The sequence below is a fragment of the Acanthopagrus latus genome, chromosome 16, assembly GCF_904848185.1.
Source record: "Acanthopagrus latus isolate v.2019 chromosome 16, fAcaLat1.1, whole genome shotgun sequence".
In the NCBI taxonomy this organism is placed as follows: Eukaryota; Metazoa; Chordata; class Actinopteri; order Spariformes; family Sparidae; genus Acanthopagrus; species Acanthopagrus latus.
In genome coordinates this window covers 7335293-7354634 of record NC_051054.1, presented here as the reverse complement: position 1 = coordinate 7354634, position 19342 = coordinate 7335293, and the positions used below count along the sequence as shown (strand labels likewise).

General features: G+C 43.0%; 1 protein-coding gene across 3 annotated transcripts in view; it reads left to right on the top strand.

The window, feature by feature from the left end:
- cldn11a (claudin 11a) overlaps positions 1–19342 on the top strand; it is a 40365-nt gene that overhangs the window by 13319 nt on the left and 7704 nt on the right. The window contains exon 1 of one of the 3 annotated variants that reach the window (XM_037125469.1): positions 13192–13249. The exons of 1 other annotated variant lie outside the window; for it this stretch is intronic. Coding sequence is in view for 1 of the 2 variants with exons in the window: in XM_037125467.1 (XP_036981362.1) it covers positions 17911–17913 (3 nt within the window). In the remaining variant the exon portion in view is untranslated. Of the gene's footprint in view, positions 1–13191; positions 13250–17895; positions 17914–19342 lie in introns of those variants that run through there. One more of the 3 variants, XM_037125467.1, reaches the window with a different exon arrangement.

Sequence of the window (19342 nt, the reverse complement as noted above, 5' to 3'; positions counted from 1 at the left end):
CCCTCCCCTTCAGACATACTTCCACCCGTCTTGGTGCGTGTTTGGCCAATCATAGCTGCGTATTTCATTTTGGTTGGGTTTGATAATGTCCTCAGGAAGTGGAAAATATGAACGGAGAGGCTTCTAGATTAACTCCTGTTCTTGCATTCGGCTCGTCTTCCAAATACTTGGCCAAGAGACACATCCGAAGGCGGTTAATATTTTGTTTTTTCTTTCATGCATCAAATATCAAGGCAGTAATATCCTGTCTTGGGGAAGCTATTATGGAAGGGTAGTTTGGGGAGGTACCACTTCGCTGCGGGTCGGGGAGAGGTGGACGCTGTGTTTATAACATCAATGTGTGGTGCTAAGACGTCGAACTTTCCATATGAAGATGCCAACCACATTATCATCACTGTTTTCATCACTTTGTTTCATTATACAACCTTTCCTTTTGTAATGACAAATTACAAGGACAGAAGGACAGAAGAAGTTAAACTACGACAAAGAACTAGTTTTTCTAAGTGGTTTTAGTTAGCCAATCTATGTTGTAAAAGTAAAATACTCTTTTGGTTTATAGATAAGATAAGATGTACTTTTTATTCATCCACCCCATAGGAGAATTTTCAATTTGACAGAGCAGCATCAGAGAACAGTGTACAAACAATAACAAGATGTAGCAGCCTGAGGTAGGAATTGACTGAGAGAATATACAATCAAAACTCAAACTCAAATAAGATAAAATAGAATAGAAATGCCAGATACTCTATATATTGAGCTGTGTGCATTTAGCTGTGCAATGTCAATGTGCAAAATCAATGTGGAAAAAGTGACCTGCGAACAAGATGGCACAAAATGTTTTCATTTCATTCTTAGACAACTGGCTTCCACTTGTGTTTTATGATCTTATTGAGTATAAGCGTGGCCTGGATGTGTTGTTAGAGACTCTGTCTATGTGACTCGGCATGGCTGATGATGACCGAGCTCTTCTTCTAAATGTCCTGTTGTTTTTTGGTATCAGAGCTAATAGGTTAGTGAGTAGGTGTGTGGTGGAGCAGGTGCTGGAGTGGGTGTTCATTTGGAAATTTTGTTCCCCAGTCCATAATTTCTGCTGGCTGGCCTGCATCCACTGCTCTCTAACACTGGTAATAGCTCCATCTTACTCTTTATATTTCATCTCTTAGCTGCCCTGGTTCTTTGTTTAAGTACTGGAAATTATAAGAAAGAGGCTCTTTTTTCGTAAAAATGTTCATCTTGTGTAACTACTTTGGTAATACTGCAATAGTAGAGTGACAAGACGGTCGAGCTGCTGGTTCTAGAAGATTGGCTTCATTGCAAATCCTTGCCTTCCTTTAAATGATATTCTTAATATTCATCATGGGAACCCAGACGTCTCAATAATGCTGCAGCCATCAGTTTGAATTATTCTAACTTTGTTTTTGAGACATAATGTATCATGTTGAGTGGCTCTAAATCATGAATACAGCCATCCATTAAGTGCAGCAGTTCCCTCGTGCCTCAGCTTCCATTGCAGTAGAAAAATTTCAGGGAGGCGAAATATCAGAGCAGCAGCAAATTTGAAACATGTATTTGCTGTAGCTGGGAACAAATACTGCACCATAACTGTTGATAGATATAGTTATGTACGTGTACAACTGATATAATGTATCATCAAGTGTCCGCAAAGTAATCTTTTAAATGCTATCAGCAGGGCAGAATTGTGAGCACCGTGATAGGATGATTCGTACTGAAATGCTCCATGGGAACTGTAGTCGACTTCTCTGTGCATATTTAGGACACGAGCCTGAACCTTTGACTTTTTCAGACCCTTCTCGTACAGAGACGGGAGTTATAATTAGGAATGTGACTCACGTCACTTCGTCCGGCTGTAGATATTCTCCCATCGGCTCGCTTCATCTTCGGCTTGTAAAATATCTCCACTCAGCCGACTGCTCTCCAAGAGAATACAGTCGCAGGGCTGAATGCATACGTCTCTGTTTGCAGAAAGCACACCATCAGTTCATCGGGACAGATAATTAAACCGGGGTAAAGATATAAAACGTACAGCTACGGATACAGATACTGTTGCACTCGCTCATCCCTAGTTAGAATATTAATCCGCCTGTTTTCACATGCCTGAAATTCCATTCTTAGGTTACATCATAATTGAAAAATCTGTTTCCCAATACTTGAACCGGATAGTATCATGTCCTTCCAGGACCTTGATATGCTCTGGATGCCCCAAAAGAACGCCTCAAAATTTGCAGGGCTCTTTTGGTCCTGACGACAACAACAAAAGAAAAATTGACACATGAATCTGAAAAAAAAACTGGAAAAAAAGATGCATCAGTTTCTCTTGACAGGCCTATTCATGATGCATCACCTTCAGGCAACTGCTGCATCATTTTGTATGTATAAGACAATTTAGATCAGATTGATTAGCAGTCTGCAGAGGCAAAAAGACATTGGGGACCGCAGGGTCACAGGGGATGAACTATAGCCGAGGGGCTCAGAGGAGGAATGATATTGTAAACCGCCGTCTCCCGCCGGCACGAGGTGCCACCCCACACAGCGATAATCATTCATCATACGAGCAAAGCATTAATTATAACCATTCATAATTAAGCTCCAAACTGACAAGTAATGAATATTGATCTCGCAGGAGGAGAAATAATAAACACATGACCAGCACAAACACACCAGGCTTCTTTCTGAGATCAATTTGACTGATTCTATCATTTACCTCCGCTTCTGTCGGCACATAAGTCAAGGTCAACATTTTCGTCAGTGGTCTGATATGTCTCATATCTCTGTTGTTTGTAACATGCTACAGTTGCTATCAACAAAGCCATAATCGATTTCCCTGCATCGGGCCAGTTGGAAGACTTTTACGATGTATCTTTACTGTCACACTGAGGGGACAGAATGACGGCCTGCTGGGTGTGTTTTGTTTCACATAATGAACGGAGCCATTTTATCGATCAGCTGGTGTGAACTCAGTCACGACAGACAGGAAGAAACTGATTCCAATGGGTAAAAATCACTTCGAATGAGAAACGTGATACCGCCGCTGTAAATCAAATTTGGGAAAATCCAGTCTGTCGTTCAGAGGCATTAGGGCGAATGCGTGGAAGGTAGATATTATCACCGGACGAAGAAATTGAGTTGTATGCATGCAAGAGTTCTTCGTATTTCATTTATGAGACCTCCTCCATGCTGGATCTGATTCACAGCTGGAGTTAAAGGGAATCAATAATCCTGCCATGGAGATTCTGACTTCAAAGACTCCCTTAACTGTAAAGAATATAAATTAGATATCAGGCTGACATGTACTTTAACTATTTTTTTTTTTTTGCAGCAATCCAATTAATTCCTGCATTTCAGAAAGTTACATCCACTTTAAAACGTGGTTTATTAATCACAGATATAAATGTCCAACATTAAACTCTGATATTTTATGATTCCCAGTGCTCCGCAAAAAAGCTGTTGCTTAACGCCGCCGTGTTTTGTGGAGCTTCACCGGATGTAATTTATGCCCCGTGTTGCCATGGCGTGCAGTATAGGAACAGATTTAGTTTCACCTCAGCCAGCGGGGGGAAGTTCAGTTCAGACCTCGTTACACTTTGGATAATAATCCACCCAGAATAACGAAACGCATGACGTATGCATTTGCACGGTAAACAATCAGAAATATACAAGGAGCAAGATTTACCGGAGCGCTTGTAAACAACTTTTACACACGATCTGATTGTCCTGAAATATCATAAAAGGGAAAACTCTAAATCATCTAAAAAGCCATATAATTTCCTTACAGGCATGGCTGCTGCTCCCCCTCCTGCGGGCCCTGCTCCCCATTAGATTATGAAGACCTCCTCCTCTCCTCTCCTCTCCTCTCCTCTCCTCTCCTCTCCTCTCCTAGTAATACCTTATAGCGGTTTCACAAATTTGCCAATATTGACGGTAACCCAGATATTTAAATATCCAATATTGATATTGTGTTAATAATACATCTCGTAAATCAATTCTGTCTCTTTCCGTTCGTTCTTTGTTATAGTAGCTGGCGATAAAGCGTCGTACTGCCGGTGGCAGCACGCCGAAAATGGAATAATTAATTTAGTGTAACTGTATGGTTATGTTACAGCCTCTCTCGCCACCTCCCTGCACTTGTATTCTGAGTGTAATTGATTTTCCAAAAAGAGACAAAACAAGACGGTATACAACGTTGAGGATGAGTATGTCTGAACATTATTTTTGTTTTCAAACTGTCTATAGATACTGGGATTATATTGTTATCGGGGCTTTTTTCAGGCCGTGGTAATAGCACAGTAAAAAACAGATGAATGGCATCCTTAGCTCTGCTAAAGTCACACATTTTGAGAGATATGCTCTTTTGATTTTCTTGACTGTGGTCAGTATGAACAGCTTCATGGGCCCTGCGGTCGGTTAGGGTAGCTTTGCACAACGACTCGAAACAGGGCAAAGGTAAACAATTTATCAACCTTTACCTCAATTTCTCACTAATTAACAATGAGTCTTGTTTGCCTAATCCATACAGAGACTGAAGTGTAAAAGGTAGAGATGCTCGATATCATTTCTATATTTCTTCTAATTATTGCTGTTTGGGATAATTTTGCTGTATTTCACTGACCCCTTTGTAAAGTGTTAAAAAATATGAGAATGAAATATACACTTCCATATACTTCCTTTAATTTCTGAGTTTGACGGTTCGTCATTTTGTGGGGGAAAAAAAAAGAACAAACCAGCACAAATATCTGCAAAAATGTAGGTTTGCTGAGATAACACTGACTCCTTAAGATCTGTTAAATTGCATACATGTGTACAGGATACTGCTGGGAGGTATAGAGGTATAACAGGGTTCTGTCTCTTATAAATCAGTGACATGGACGTGATGAGCTATTCACCGATCCAACATTTTAGGCTCTTTTGGTTGTATTTCTGAAACTGGCATCAGCATCAGAACAGCCCTAGTGACAGGACAATGTGCCTTTTTCATGGTTCTGTGACTGACAATATTTTGGCCGGGCCATTTCCTGGAATAAAAGCAGCCCAAACACCTGCAGATGGGTTGATATCATTTCACTTATTGTCAACAATGATCATCTTGACGCACTGATCGGCCATTTCTTTTAAAAACACTTATTTGTACGGGACACAGTGAAAGGAAGCTGCAATGTGTACAAGTTTTACTAAGTAGACCTGCTAAGGCTTTACAACATTTACGAGAGCGCAATCGAGCAGATCGCAGTAAAGCAGAGCACAGCTCTGTGTCTTCACCCGTTTAATGACACATTTACAGTACTTACAGGCCCCCATCACAGGCTGGTAAACATCCCCTTTCAAGTTGTGTCTTTGCATGAAAATGAGATTTGGATTGAGGCTTAAGATATCAAATAAGTCAGAAAGAGGTATTCTGATAGATCGTCACTTAATGATGATGCTGAACTGCAGTGATATTATGTAAACAACGTGGATAATGAAGCCATTGCCGGAAACGGCACTAATGTCTGGTTGCGGTGTACAAACAAGTTCCTCTTCTTCTTGTGCTGTTGGTGTAGACCCAAGACTGCCTACTGCGGCTGCTCTTTTCAAATCAACGATACACTTTTTAGGGGAACATCTTAGTATTCCAGCTCTGGCTGCAGTCGGGAGCTGAATTTCTGTATTTGTTCTCATAGTGTCCGAGCAAATTTACAGAACACACCAGTGTTCATTTGCAGGGCTGATTGCCTATTTAGCCCAATAACAGTCATGAATAATAATTACACAACACACATGTTTTTTCTTGTTGAATATTTGCTTAATGAATAAAACAAATATATTGGTTTAAAGTGTTCATCTGTGTTCACTTTCAATGAAAGTCCAAGAGAAGACCTCTAACCACCACAGAGGAATGTCACATTTGCTGTGTAGCAAGTTCATTGCGATATCGTTTTTATATCATTATTATTACGTTGAACTTTATTGATAGGGAAGCTTTAGAGATGACAGGAAACAGGATGAAAGAGCAATACATGCAGCAAAGGGCCCTAGGCTAGGACTCGAAACCGGGGCCGCTGCAGCAAGTACAAGGCCTCTGCAGATGTGACGCCCGCTGTACCAACTGAGCCAATGGGCGCCCCGTAGCAGTGGCCCATGTTTGGCGATAAATCTTTGAATAGAGATCAATCGCAGTCTTTGATTAACGCGCATTCACCACACTGAACACAAAAGGTTCACCTGAGATTCGATTAGACCAGGACCCTGAGGAGAACGGTTTCGCCTGGAGGAAGGGCTCTGATACACATCTGTGAATGAATTATCCAAAGATGCAGCAATACCAACACATCATAGCAAACGTCCTCTTTTCTTCCTGATGGTATTTTTTTCTCTTTTGGGGGGGGGGGTTATACAGATGATGATGACCCAGTTCGGTGGACTCCCATCATCTGAAATATGAGTATTATACTGAATGAGTGGGGTTTTGTACCAAATGTTCAGGGTAGAGAAATCTGTCCTTTTTCCAAGTACCATAATTCAATACATTTAATTTGTATTTGTTTTTACACACTCTTGTAAAATCACACTATACTGTCTGGCCGGCCTATTACGCTCTCTCCTGATCATACTAAAAGGAATGAATACATCCAGCAGATCATTCTCACCCGTCCCTGAACAACAGAACAAACATTCCCCCCATCGAAAACACTCACAAACCTTTTCCTGTCTTTCTTATGCAACAAACTGCTCTTTTGTGGCAAGAAAGCAAATCTCAGAAATAAAAATAGCCGGGGGTCAGTAAGATGTATTTTTTTACTGATAAGATACAATTAGAGGTTCAAACACTGCAACCAGAAAATAATGTATTCATTTATTCAATTCTGCCCTAAAAGTTTGAACAGAGAAAAACACAGCAAATCTAACAGAGGCGCTGGTTTGCGTTCGGCCTTGACGCCGCAGCGTGCGGCAGGCTGCGACTCGTGATGCAGTTTTCACCACTTTGTTCACAGTTTTCTCTCTTCTGCTATGTTCATCTCGTTAGCCCCCCCTAATTGAATTGCAGTTGGCCGAGAAAGATGGGGGGAGATAAAAGAGAGATAGAGAGCGGACCAAAAGCGCTATAGAGGAATGAATCATACAGCTGAGAACTGGACTCAGAATGTAGAGCTGATTTAGTAGAATCACACACGGCAGAATGAAGAAACCTCGGAGTGCAATTACAGTAATATGGAGAAACGCACACAGCAGTAGATTTCACCACACTTAAACAGCCATTATATCATCACCGTTTACCCCGTATGACCATATCGCAGCGCAGGTGCATGTGCATTATAAAGGATTGGCCCCCTGAATGTGACCAGGGAAGGATTTCTTATACAGCATCGCAGAGCTGAGATAAAGAAGATCCTCAACCTCTCTGAATACCTCTGCATATATATAAGGTCCACGTCAGCACTGCTGACAAAACAAAACACACACTTCCTGCGGTGAATGTGATGGCGTATAACGAATATCAGTGCACATGCATGCACGTACTGCATCGTTCTGAATGCAAGAATGCATACCTCTATATAGACACACACACACACACACACACACACACACACACACACACACACACACACACACACACACACACACACACACACACACACACACAGGCTAAGCAGCTGATGACCCTCGGCTAGCTTCTCTTATCAGTCTAAGCCGGGCCCTGGCTTAAGGATAAGCAAAAGGAAACCACTGGAACTGACACTTTGGGTAGATTTAGGAAAAAAAAAATTGTAATATAGAATTGCTGCAACCATAAATGATTAACTCTGCTATTTCACAATGCATTGTACTGTCGCCTCGTAAACACACGGTGTGAAGCATTTTTGCGACAGGAGACCGTGGATCAGCTGTGTATGCACAGTTTATGATATAAAAATATATTGTAAATTGCACCCACAGGGCTACGGAGACTAGTTTTCCCCCCACAATGACACTTTTTATTACAACCAGCTGGAAAGGAAGTAGTCAAGAGCGTCTTGTGGCCCCCGAGGTTTTTAAATCTTACACTCATGTATTAAATTTGCCAAAGACAGATCACTCAGTGGATTGAATCAGAGGAGTAAAAACTGTCCTCGAATTTCTCAGCCACTTAAATCCCACATAAGCAGAACTCGCCAAAGCATCGCAGTCATTTCAGCAGCCGGTGGTGAACTAGTAAATCCCCTTTTCTTTCTGCCTCTCGCAGCTTAGGGCTGCAGAGCGGAGTGGCGGCGGGCAATACGGCACGAGTCTTTGAGGTATTCAAACACACACATACATGACTGGACAGATCAAACGGCCCTCCGGGGTGGTCCCGCCTCCCAGGTAGGGGACGCGTGTGCTCATGTGTTGTCGCCGCGCGTTTCCACGATCACATGTGTGCACGCCTTGTGTTTGCATGTGCGTATATATATACATCTATCGGAGCGTGCTTGTGAGCGAGGCTCTGGCGCCATTTTCCCCGTGCCTGGCTCGGAGCTGATAAGGACACGATCCTCTCAAGACTTAAACACACTGCAAATTGAAGAGACAATTAGTGCTTTGTTGTTCTACAATCAATAAAGTTGCTGCAGGAGAGTTAAAGGAAGGGAGCACAATCGAATTAGTATGATGATAGGTCACTTGTTGTCAGCACGGCCACTTATACAAGTGCTTTTGTAACAGGTGTGCCAAGTCACAATAGAGTTGTTTTGAACTGTACTCCGCTGCCATTTCAGTAATTCATAAGGTTCAGACTGGCGGCTTGAGACATGATTTATCCACTGCCAGCTCAAATGTACAACATTAATCTCCTGTTTGACAGACAGTCCCCCTCCCCAGTTTCATTAATTGTCAGCAGTGGCGACCACTCCACACACAAGAGGAGCACCCAGTATCTCCCCAGCTCCTTTCTGTGAGTCTGTAAAAACAACAGGGCCTATTTGTCATCATAGTTGCACTGTAGCATAAACCCATCCATCTCCTCTTCCTAAAACACCAGATTGTACTCTCTGTCTCTTCTTCTCCTCTGAGAGCGCCTCCCCCGCCCCTCCCCTTCCTTCTTTTGCTCCTTCACCCTCTTCCACCTTTTTCCTCCCATCCGTCTCCCCTCAAGCCCCCAAGCCGAGATCAGACGGCGAATTTACAAAAGTCCTTGAGAAACCCTGATTCAGACGATTCGGTGTCAGCTCTGCAGCCCTCCTGTGATCCCTGCCTGTCCATCTATTACTCCCCTTTAGACATCTCCCCCCTCTGCTCCTTTTCTTCCTCCTCTTTCTGATACTAAATCACCTCCCACAGTTATCTCGGCCTGCAGGAGGGAGGAGAGACAAAAAAAAAAGTGCGGACATTTATTTAGACAAAAACATTATAAAGTATGTCAGCTGCATAACTGACTTTAAATCCTTCAGGTTTCCACATTTACTACTTTTATGTGCACATTCATTTTCCGCTATCTTTCAGAGTGTGAAAGTGTTACAAATTTTGATACGGGTGGTGTGACACAACCAGTATCCTGCTATTGATGTAAATTTAAAATCTGATAGCAGGAACATACTTGAAATTATGTTTTAATGAGATCTTAACAAAGAATGAAAAAGTTTTGCTTCGGTCCTTCTTGCACACCTTTTATCCCAATTCAAATAACACATTTAAAGAAATTACAATTGTGGCAACACTACTGGTCAGAGGAGAAATGCACCTGCTTTTAAACATTACAATGAACTCGAATATCAACAAATTCTTGTATATCGGCAGCTGATGCGACAGCAACCTTCTCAAAACGGTCGTTAAATGAATGAAAGAGGGAGGCCGTGCATCTACACATGAATATAAGTGTAAAGTCCATTTCATCAGACATGTAAACAGCTTAGTATTAGTACTGTCTATTTGGAAAAAGGTTAAAAAAAACTGATATTATAAAGATATTCACTGTCACCCATGGTCTTGTTTGTTTATTAATACAAAAATAACTTATCTAATGGCCAAATATTCCATCAAACATGATCATTTCCATCAAAAGGCAGGGGAACAGTTAAGTTGCATGCATTTGGAATATATTTGCATATCTTACTTTTAATGAAAAACAGTATTAAGTGAGTGATTGCAGTTTTTAACAGGTGTATAAGTGCACAGATACGCTGCATTAAATGAGTGACATCTGGCAAGCCGGGGTGAGCAATCAAGATGGTGCACTGCCTCGGTAGGTATGGATCCATCGTCTCTGACAAGCCCGGAAATTAATAAAGACATCATGGGTGATCAGTTTCCAAAGTGTCCAGCCACTAGTACTCAGTGTGCAAATTTGTTAAGGTGCATTTCAAGATTAAATTTTCCAGGGCGGGAAAATGATTAAATACCAGCTCCGGTGTCTCATCCAAGAACACATCCAACCTTTATGTGCACCGACTTCTTGAGCCAACAGTGAACCGGTTGTGCTTGGTCTGCATCAGCCATCACACAGACACCGAATGAAGAGAGAGGAAGGAGAGGCGGCAGCTGAGGCAAAGTACAGAGGGGAGACAGAAATTGAAGAATCGCAACCAATCCGCTTTTCACTCGTGCCCTGACCTGCTGGGTTTTCCCCCTCACTCCTCTTCTCTGCAGCAGTTTGACAGACGAGCTTCTGCAATTATTTAAGGTGTAGTGAAATGTGTCATCTGTCTTTCCTGGTGTGCCGGTGTCAGGCCCGTTCTCGTGTGAGACGCCGTTTGCGTGACAAACGGCCCTGGGGCGTGCCAGCCAGAGCAGATGAGGGACAGAGGGTGGGATGTGGGCCATTTTAATATTAGGATGATGGAGACGACGCTCTGCTTTTTTTTTTTTTTTTCACTAAAGGGCCCAGAGTCAGATTGCTTCTTTTTAGAGAAACGAATTAGGCTCAACGTCCCCCAACAGGAGACACGGGAGGTTTACAGAAGCGATCGGAATGAGAACAAAACTTAGACGGGAGCGGCTGTTCACACAGAAATGATTGATGAGATGCAACATCAGGATTTCCTTTGGCAGAATTACTCAGACCTGTCCCTGAAATTACAATATAGCAGCTCCCTTGCTGCGTTTGGTATTCGCCTTGAGTCGGGTCTATTTCACATAAGACCTGGCTGTGTGTGTGTGTGTGTGTGTGTGTTTCTAATCTCTATTTATCCAGGGAGGGTTTGCTCAGCACTTAGGCTCCTTTTCTTGCAGTAACATTTGTGCTTCACATTTACACATCTAGTTAGAAACATTCACATCCAGGCATTTTTTCAAGACAATTAGAGTTGTTACCTGTCAGCTGCTCAACAGTTTCCATCATCATACGAATAGGGAATCAGAACCTGAGAAATGCTTCAGGACATTTTTGAAGGCATGCTGTTGTGAGGAAAACGTGAGCATTTACTTTTTTCATTTTTGAATTTTTTTGTGTCTGGGGTATCTCGTCTTTTCATCTCCAGCGGCGCCCGTCCAAATTCAAATCCAAAATGGGGACGTTACGCAATCATACACAGTCGCTTTGGGGCAGGCCTGAAGGGAGCACGTTTCATTGGCTGGAACTGGGTGACAAAGCCAGTCTGATCTTAAAGCGTGTGATGGAAAAAGTCATTAGGATTAAAGGCCCAATCAGATGCTAATCAGCTGATCTTGAGGGACCATACGGGATCTTGTTTGCCTTGTTACAGCCGCCTCCGCTCAAATTATACAGGAAGGAAGTGGTGGAAAAAAAAAATCATCCATACACACACACACACACACACACACAAACAGCACAAGAGGGCAGGTGTACTAGCTGCCCCCGCCACGGCTGAATGACTAGCTGACTGGCAAGGTCACACAGATTTTGGATGAGTATGCTGGGCATCGCTGAACCCGGCGCTGACAGGGGAAGAGGGACGGGTGGGTGGGTGGGAGGGGAATGCACGTGCACACTCGCAAACACGCACACACACGCCTGTGGGGATCTCTCTCCCTCTATCGCACACACATAGACACGCCAAGTTACTCCTAAGCACAAACAAGCGAGCACACACACACACACACACACACACACATACACACAAACGCACATGGAAAAATGCGCGAGGGCAGAGAAGCCTCCATGATTAAATTGGTTTATTTAAGAGGGGGAAAGCGGGGTTGGCAGTCAGGGAGCAAAGGCAGATAGGGGGTAAATACATTTAAATGCATTTGTATGGTTAAGCATATGGAATGGGCTAGGAGAGGAGGGCAAGTAAATAGGAAACCAATAAATGGAAGTTGTTTTTTTTTTAAGCGCAGGAGCAGGATGAAAGAGAGGAGGAACGTATAGAAAAGCGTCCGCGAGAAATGCATTGATAAGAAGAACGCTGAAATAAGTATCCGAGCATAAACAGCTGCATGTATACGTCCAAAATGTTTTCGATTGATGTTTGCAGTCCAGGCTGAGCATTCAGAAGGTGCACATACATACGGTGGAACGGTGACGGACAAGCCGGTGGGTAAGACTGAAGCGGCTCCCAACTGCCTCTTTGACAGGCAGCTAAACCACATTAGCAGAAACAATGGAGCACTCAATCTCCTCCACGTTCCCTGGAGAGTCCCAGAGGGGGTAGCGGGGTGAGAGGAAGGAGATTTAGCCTAATATACGTTGGGAGACTGGGGCTTCGGCGTGACCCTGTTTCCACGGGCCTGTCTGTCAGCTGGTAATTGAGGAATAGCAAGGTATAGGCCGGTGCCTGAGTCAGTGGATAAGTAATGATCTTCTTGGGTCATTGACCCCCGTCCATTATAGTTAATCTTATCTGAAAAATAAATAATGAAATTCACCTGCGAGGCGATTGTGTAGCGGATCAGCACTCATGCCAATGTGTCAGCACTCATACTAAGAAGTGTCGATTGCTCCCTTCTTGAAAGGCGGCAAAAGCCAGTTGATTCCCACAGACCAGGCGCAGCTGCTTTGAGTGCCTGAATGACCAAGAAATCAGTCTGTCAGCCTTCCTGTCTGTCTTCAAAGCAGCGCTGATTGATTTTTTTTTCTTTTTTTGTGCCACGCGAGGGCTGCAGAATGAACTGTACACACAACACTGACATGTTATAACCTCAAAAGTTAATATGCTGAAGTTGTTCGCAAACAACTGCCTGTACACACATCCAGGATACATGTAGCGATGTTCCTGTGAATTATACTAATGTATTGCGGAGTGATACACGTATAATTCTCATGCCAAGTCTTGTTAACTTTTACAGTAGGAGCTCCTGATGCACCCCTGGACGTGCAGCCCAGGGCAGAACGGCACTGCAGCAGGTGATTAAAACCACCACCAACATTATTGGTTCCCATCTGCTGAGCATCAGTAACACTAATGAAGTAAGGTGTCTGCACAGAGCCCAGAGCCTGTTCGCCCTGCTGCTGCTGTCTGGCAAGAGATACAGAAGTATCAGCTGCTGTACCTCCAAACTAGAGCAGCATCTTTCCTAAAGCTCCTCAATTCATCCTCCTTACTACCCCATAAAAAGGTTTATTTACAACCCTGTGCTGTAATACGATAACAAAGGAACTTTTGTACCTTGGATTTATCTTCCTTTTACCTCTGTTTTGGTCTCCTCCAACAGCCGATGGAAATATCTGTTACGAACTGCATCCATCTGTTTGGTGCAGCCTAAGCAGAACACAGTGGCTTTTTCCGAGGTCTTAGCCAACAGTAGCTTCCTGCTGCAGCTGGAAACGAGACTGATGAAAAACAGAATCCAACAGACCATAAAACTAATGAGCTGAAAGAAGCTAAAACGCTTCAGAGAGCGCAGAGAAACCATGGCGTTGAATGGTAATTCTTTGCGGGTTCATTGCTTTAAGCGCTCTCTGTCACATCATACAGTCACTTGACCCTTTTGTTGAATGACAATATCAATTAGCGCAGCTCATAAGTTCAAACATTTAAGGCGATCGTCCCACGCTTGATTGCTGTCTGAGATGAGATGTCAGCGCGTATTGATAGTGTATCGCCAGACTAACTGCTAAATGCTGCTAACTGTAGTGGACAGGGCTGGGAGCTAAGACTGACTTCACATAACATCAAAAGTCATTTTTTTTCCACATTCTGTTAATAATTTCAGTTAACTTTGAATCTTGTAATGTAAAATTCTTACATATCACACCTTTAACTAAAAGATTTGGATCCATTGTTTAGCTCTGCCTAGCTTAAAGACCAGATGCAGACTTAACAACTAATCTGGCTCTGTCCAAAGTGTCCTCTAAATCGGACAGATTTAATTGTTCAATATTTCTAATTATGCACATTTATAATGTATTTGATCTCATGTCTTTAACCTCTTGATAGTTAATTAGAGGTTTTTGGAGGAATTTAAGCATTCTCAAAGTTTTGTTGGCAGAGTTCATTCTCCAGGTTTGGCACCATCATGCTTTTAGAGAGAAACTTTTGCTCACCATATCTGGCAACCTCCATTACAGCTGCTACAAACTATGCAAAAGTACAAAACTCTCCTTAAAAATCGATAGGGCTTTGCTTGATGTCTCCCCCATCTCCAGTATATCGTCTTGACGCTTGTGTTGTCCTGGATCATCACAATTACTTTTGCTCAAGGATCATATTTAAAACTGGCCAATCACGAGTTTAACGTTGTTACAGGGTCTGTTTTAACCCTGTTTAAGTATTTAAATTTCCTAAACCTAACCAGTGAGCGGAAACTAGAAAGAGAAAAGATAATAAGTTAAGAGTCTAATAATGTATTCCAAACAGGATTTGATCCTGGTCTCCTGAGGCTTTTACTTCAAAGCAAGATTTCTAAGTCATGCTGCACACCTAACCTGCTCCGAAACAGGTTATGTGTTCAGATAACAGACCGACACATATAAAAGCGCCGCCTCTTGATCAATTCTTTAGAAAGTGGCATCACCATTCATAGAAGATCCCACAAAACTCAGTGTGCTGATTGTGATGGGTGTACTCCTGTGTAGGAGGGTTTCTTTCAGTCCCTTTCATTTCATTTGTTTCCCCCCTGTTGGCTGCAAGCAATGTCAAAGCCATTACATTGTGTTTCTTCACACCAATATCACACAATAGAGGCAGATTGAAGCACTAAAGCCTTGTACTTGAGATATGAAAGCACTGCTCTGAATCATGTTTTTATATTTATTTTTTGTATTTGTTCCAAAGTCCGTTTTACACCGCGGGGGTTGCAGCTAAAACTGTCATACAGTACACACCATAAGAATACATCTAAGCAACATATGAATTTAATTCAATATGCAACTTTTATAGTTCCCACTTGATGCATAAAATACTCTGCCGGCAGTAGACTTCCACCTCCATGTGACAGCTTAGCTTTAGCAGGATTGTGAGGGTTTGTGAAGCCGCATAACTAAAATATATCGTGGGTATATTAAACCTGGTACAGACCTCTGAATGAGACCCCTACACATATTCTAACCCAAGTAGTCCACAACATCTTGTACAGATTCCATTTGAATTGATAGTTGTGGAGCAACATTGAAGGAGACATAATGTGCTTTTTTCATTTTTCCCCTTTACTTCAGTGTGTTATATAGGTTCTTGTGCACATAAATGATATTGAAAGTTAAAAGGCCTCACGTCCAAATCAACGGGAGCTCCTCTCTCCCACATAAACCACTGCTCCTGAAACGCCTCGTCAGTGGTCCCGCCTTCAAACTTGTGACTTACTGACATCACACTGCGTCACCACATCCCACATTTGCGTAAAGTGTGCCGATATTCACAGTAGAAGTGAAACTAACAGGGAATCGAATACATGACAGAGCCGACTGGCCAGTGCTGGCTCAGGCATGTGTGAGCTGACCAATCAGAGAAGACTGAGTATTCAGGAGGGCGGGGGGCTTAAAGAGACAGGAGCTAAAACAGAGTGTTTCAGAGAGAGGGGGAATACAGAACTGCAGGACTGGTCACTGACTTGTTTTTGAGCCTTGAACCATGTAAACCTAGTCTAGTAGTGACCCAAAATAAAAATTATGAACTTGAAAATTAGCATAAAACAGTATGTCTTCTTTAACTATGATGTTCTGGGGACAACTTCAGCATTAGTCATGAAGCTGTGACATCAAAGCACCGTGATCGGTCAGTTTCAATAACAGTCCTGCAGTAGCATTAATGATGTCGTTCTAGAAACAACACCAACATACTGATAGGGGATACACCTCCTGATCCCCGCCGCGTATTTACATGGACCTCTACTAATATCAGTTTCGGATAGAGAAAGATCAAGTATATCCCCCAAAATGTTGTACAATCCCTTTAAGTAATGCGACGTAATGTTATGGTCCTCATATGGCTCGAGTTCAACTCGGTCCGGCACTGCAGAGCCTCTCATCAAGATGATCTACAGTGCGAGTTATGACACGTCTTCCTCTCTCTCTGTCTCCCTGCCCAACACATTCCCATCTCCTATATTAGATAATGCACAGCCCATCATGTAAAGAGCAATAGATTATCCGATTGCCGGTGACAACAGAGGAGAAAGGGGGAGGGGGGGCGGGGAGGATTATAAAGAGCAAAATGATGAGGCGGCTAATTTAGGCAGTTTGAGAAAGACTGGAGAGGGAGAGAGAGATGAAGAGAGGGAGATAAAGGGAGGAAGGGGGCGTTTAATGAAAATAAGTTCATGTGGTAAGATGCCAACTGTCAGGGAGCTTTTAAAATATGTTCCAAAACATGCATTTTGGAAAACAAAATGCCTCTTTCCTAATCCACTCTCCTCACCCCTGCCACCTGCGTAAATCTCCCCCCAGCACTAATGAACTATTATGACAAATACCGCGAGTATATTTACTGTGTTGACAGAGGGCTGCGCTCCTCAGTCCCACAGGGCCAGAGTGAGTTATATATCACCTTCTTCCTTACTCTTCCTCCCCCTGCCTCTGTCTCCTTCCCTTTTACCAGTTGTAACTCTCGTCCTCTCCCACGTAGCCATATGGGCGATGACACGTGTATCTCTCATCTTCTCCCACGGAGAGAGAGAGAGAGAGAGAGAGAGAGAGAGAGAAAGGGGCCGAGCGGGCGCCGCCACGTTCTCTGCTGCGGCGTATAGTTAGCAGAGCTCGCGGTGATGTATTGAGTGTAATGGCCAACAGCGTTTTGTTGAGATTAATTGATACTAATGGCTAACACAGTTAGCGGTGAGTGATGGCTGCTACACCGCAGACACACTGGAGGATTAGACACAAATCAAGTTGCGACTCGGCTCCCACTGCAGCAACAAGCTCCGTCTGCTCCGTCGTCTAAAAATGCAGTCTGGAACAAAAAAAAGTGGGGGGGGGGACGTGTGCGGCACTGCGGCCACCGCTTGGATGGAGCTTATCTTAGAGCTTTTGTCCCACACAAACTTTTTTACTTTTGCTCCCTGCATTTTAACGCAAACACCTCCGCCTCCTACTCCTTACATTTTCAAAACAGGCTCAGTTTTAATGGATTTGAGGGGGGAATTATCTCTTTTTGTTTATTTTGCCACATTGCATGCCACCCTCCCAACATCACAGGCCAATTTCAACCTACCAGTGCACAGAGAAGGAGACTCGGATGGTGAGAACAGACATGTTAGTGTCTGGTATCTGCAGACCCCGCAGCCCTCTGCATGGATTTTTGAATTTTCTCATTTTTTTTGTTGTGCTTGGTATGCTTCAGCGACCCAAACTGTCGGATTTTTTTGCGTCCTGAGAATGAGACTCATCCATCGGTCGTCTTTTATGGTGCGTTTACAAACAGCTGGACAAATCCTGCTGGTTCTACCTTTAGGTTTAATAGTCTTTGATTACATTAATATGACATGAGGTTCAGTTAACTTTGCACAGAAATGACCTGCAGAAATGTCCTTCAGAGGGATACTACTACTTTTTATACTGTACTATTTTTTTACCAGGAATGTATGAAGTCAGTCACAGTTGGGCGTGCTGAGGGGTCAAATGCACCGTAACAAATGGTACGTGACGTTCCTGTTTTTTTTAATTAACTTGAATGGTGAGGATATCATGTGTTTTAATGGTAAAGAAAAGTAATTTGGACTATTTGAGGACATTTTGCTTAACAGCAGACTGCAAACATTTTAAGGGATGCTGCAGCCCCCTCACCACCCCTAAGTTCCTGCATCCATGTTCCTTCTACTTGAGTAAAGGATGTGTATGCTTTTGCCACCTCTGACTGTTAGGTTGGCTCAATTCTGTATTTTTTTTTTTTAAGGTAATATTAAAAGAAACGAACAAAAGAAGCAGCTCAGATAGCAATGTTATCACAGGAAGTGACGGGAACCATTTAAGGAAAGAAGAGTAGGTGTAAGCCATCTTAAACGTGTCTGTTTAAAATCCAGACAAGAGTTAAGACCAGGCATTGAGCCGGGGATATAAAATAATTTCCACTGGTATAACTAAGAAGCAACTTGAATTTGATGGAGGCTCTGAGCTAAAGTACACTTGTAAGAAAAGGCTTTTATTTACACTCACTTAGAATTCTAATGTGTGACGATGCCTCACATTCAAATCTGGAAAAAAAAAACAAAAAACCCTGAAAATCCCCCCTAATGTGCCGGCCTCAGCTTTTTTTTATTCCACAGAATAATTCATCGAGGACTGACTTTTTTTTTTTTCTTTGTTCTTCTTTACACGCTTTTCAACAAGAAGCCCAACAGGGACAATCTCTGCAGAAGAGAAAGAGTCTGGACCTGCGAATTGAATTGTGTCAGATTATGAGAAGTTGCAGGTAAACGTTTTGTGATGGTTTTATCCCAGAGAGACACCTGCTTAAAAAAAAATTCAAAATAAATAAAAAACACTTCTACAGACCAGATGAAGTTGTAACTCACGACTTAAATGATGGATATATAGTTGTTGTTTTTTTCTCAACTGATCAGCTGTGAAACATTTTGACAGAAAACCTCATCAGCTCGAGCGACGTCACCGTTGCACTGTAGCATAAACTGATCCTCCTCTCCCGGGCTTCTGCCTCCTGTTAATCACAGAATGTGAGTTGACAACTATTTGAAAAAGCACCCATCATTTCCCCCTCGGTGGAGGATGACTCATCCAGTATGGCTGCCACTCCATCACAGTGGGCTGGCCTAAAAAGGTTCCCTTCTTCCTTCAATCACTTAATCATTGCTGCTCTTCACCTCCCCGCTCGTAACTCACTCGCTTCGACTGCACCCCCACCTCTGAACCGGACGGCTGCTCTTGCTTAGCCGAGACAAAGAGGAGCGTGTCACTGCTCTTCATTTCTTCCGATGGGCTGGACTGACGGCTCTGACAGCAGAAAAGGTTCCCACCTCTACCTCCTGCTTCAACTACCCTTTCAAACTTTCCGCTGCGTTCAGAGACCCCATCCACCCAAACACACACACACACGCACACACACACTCG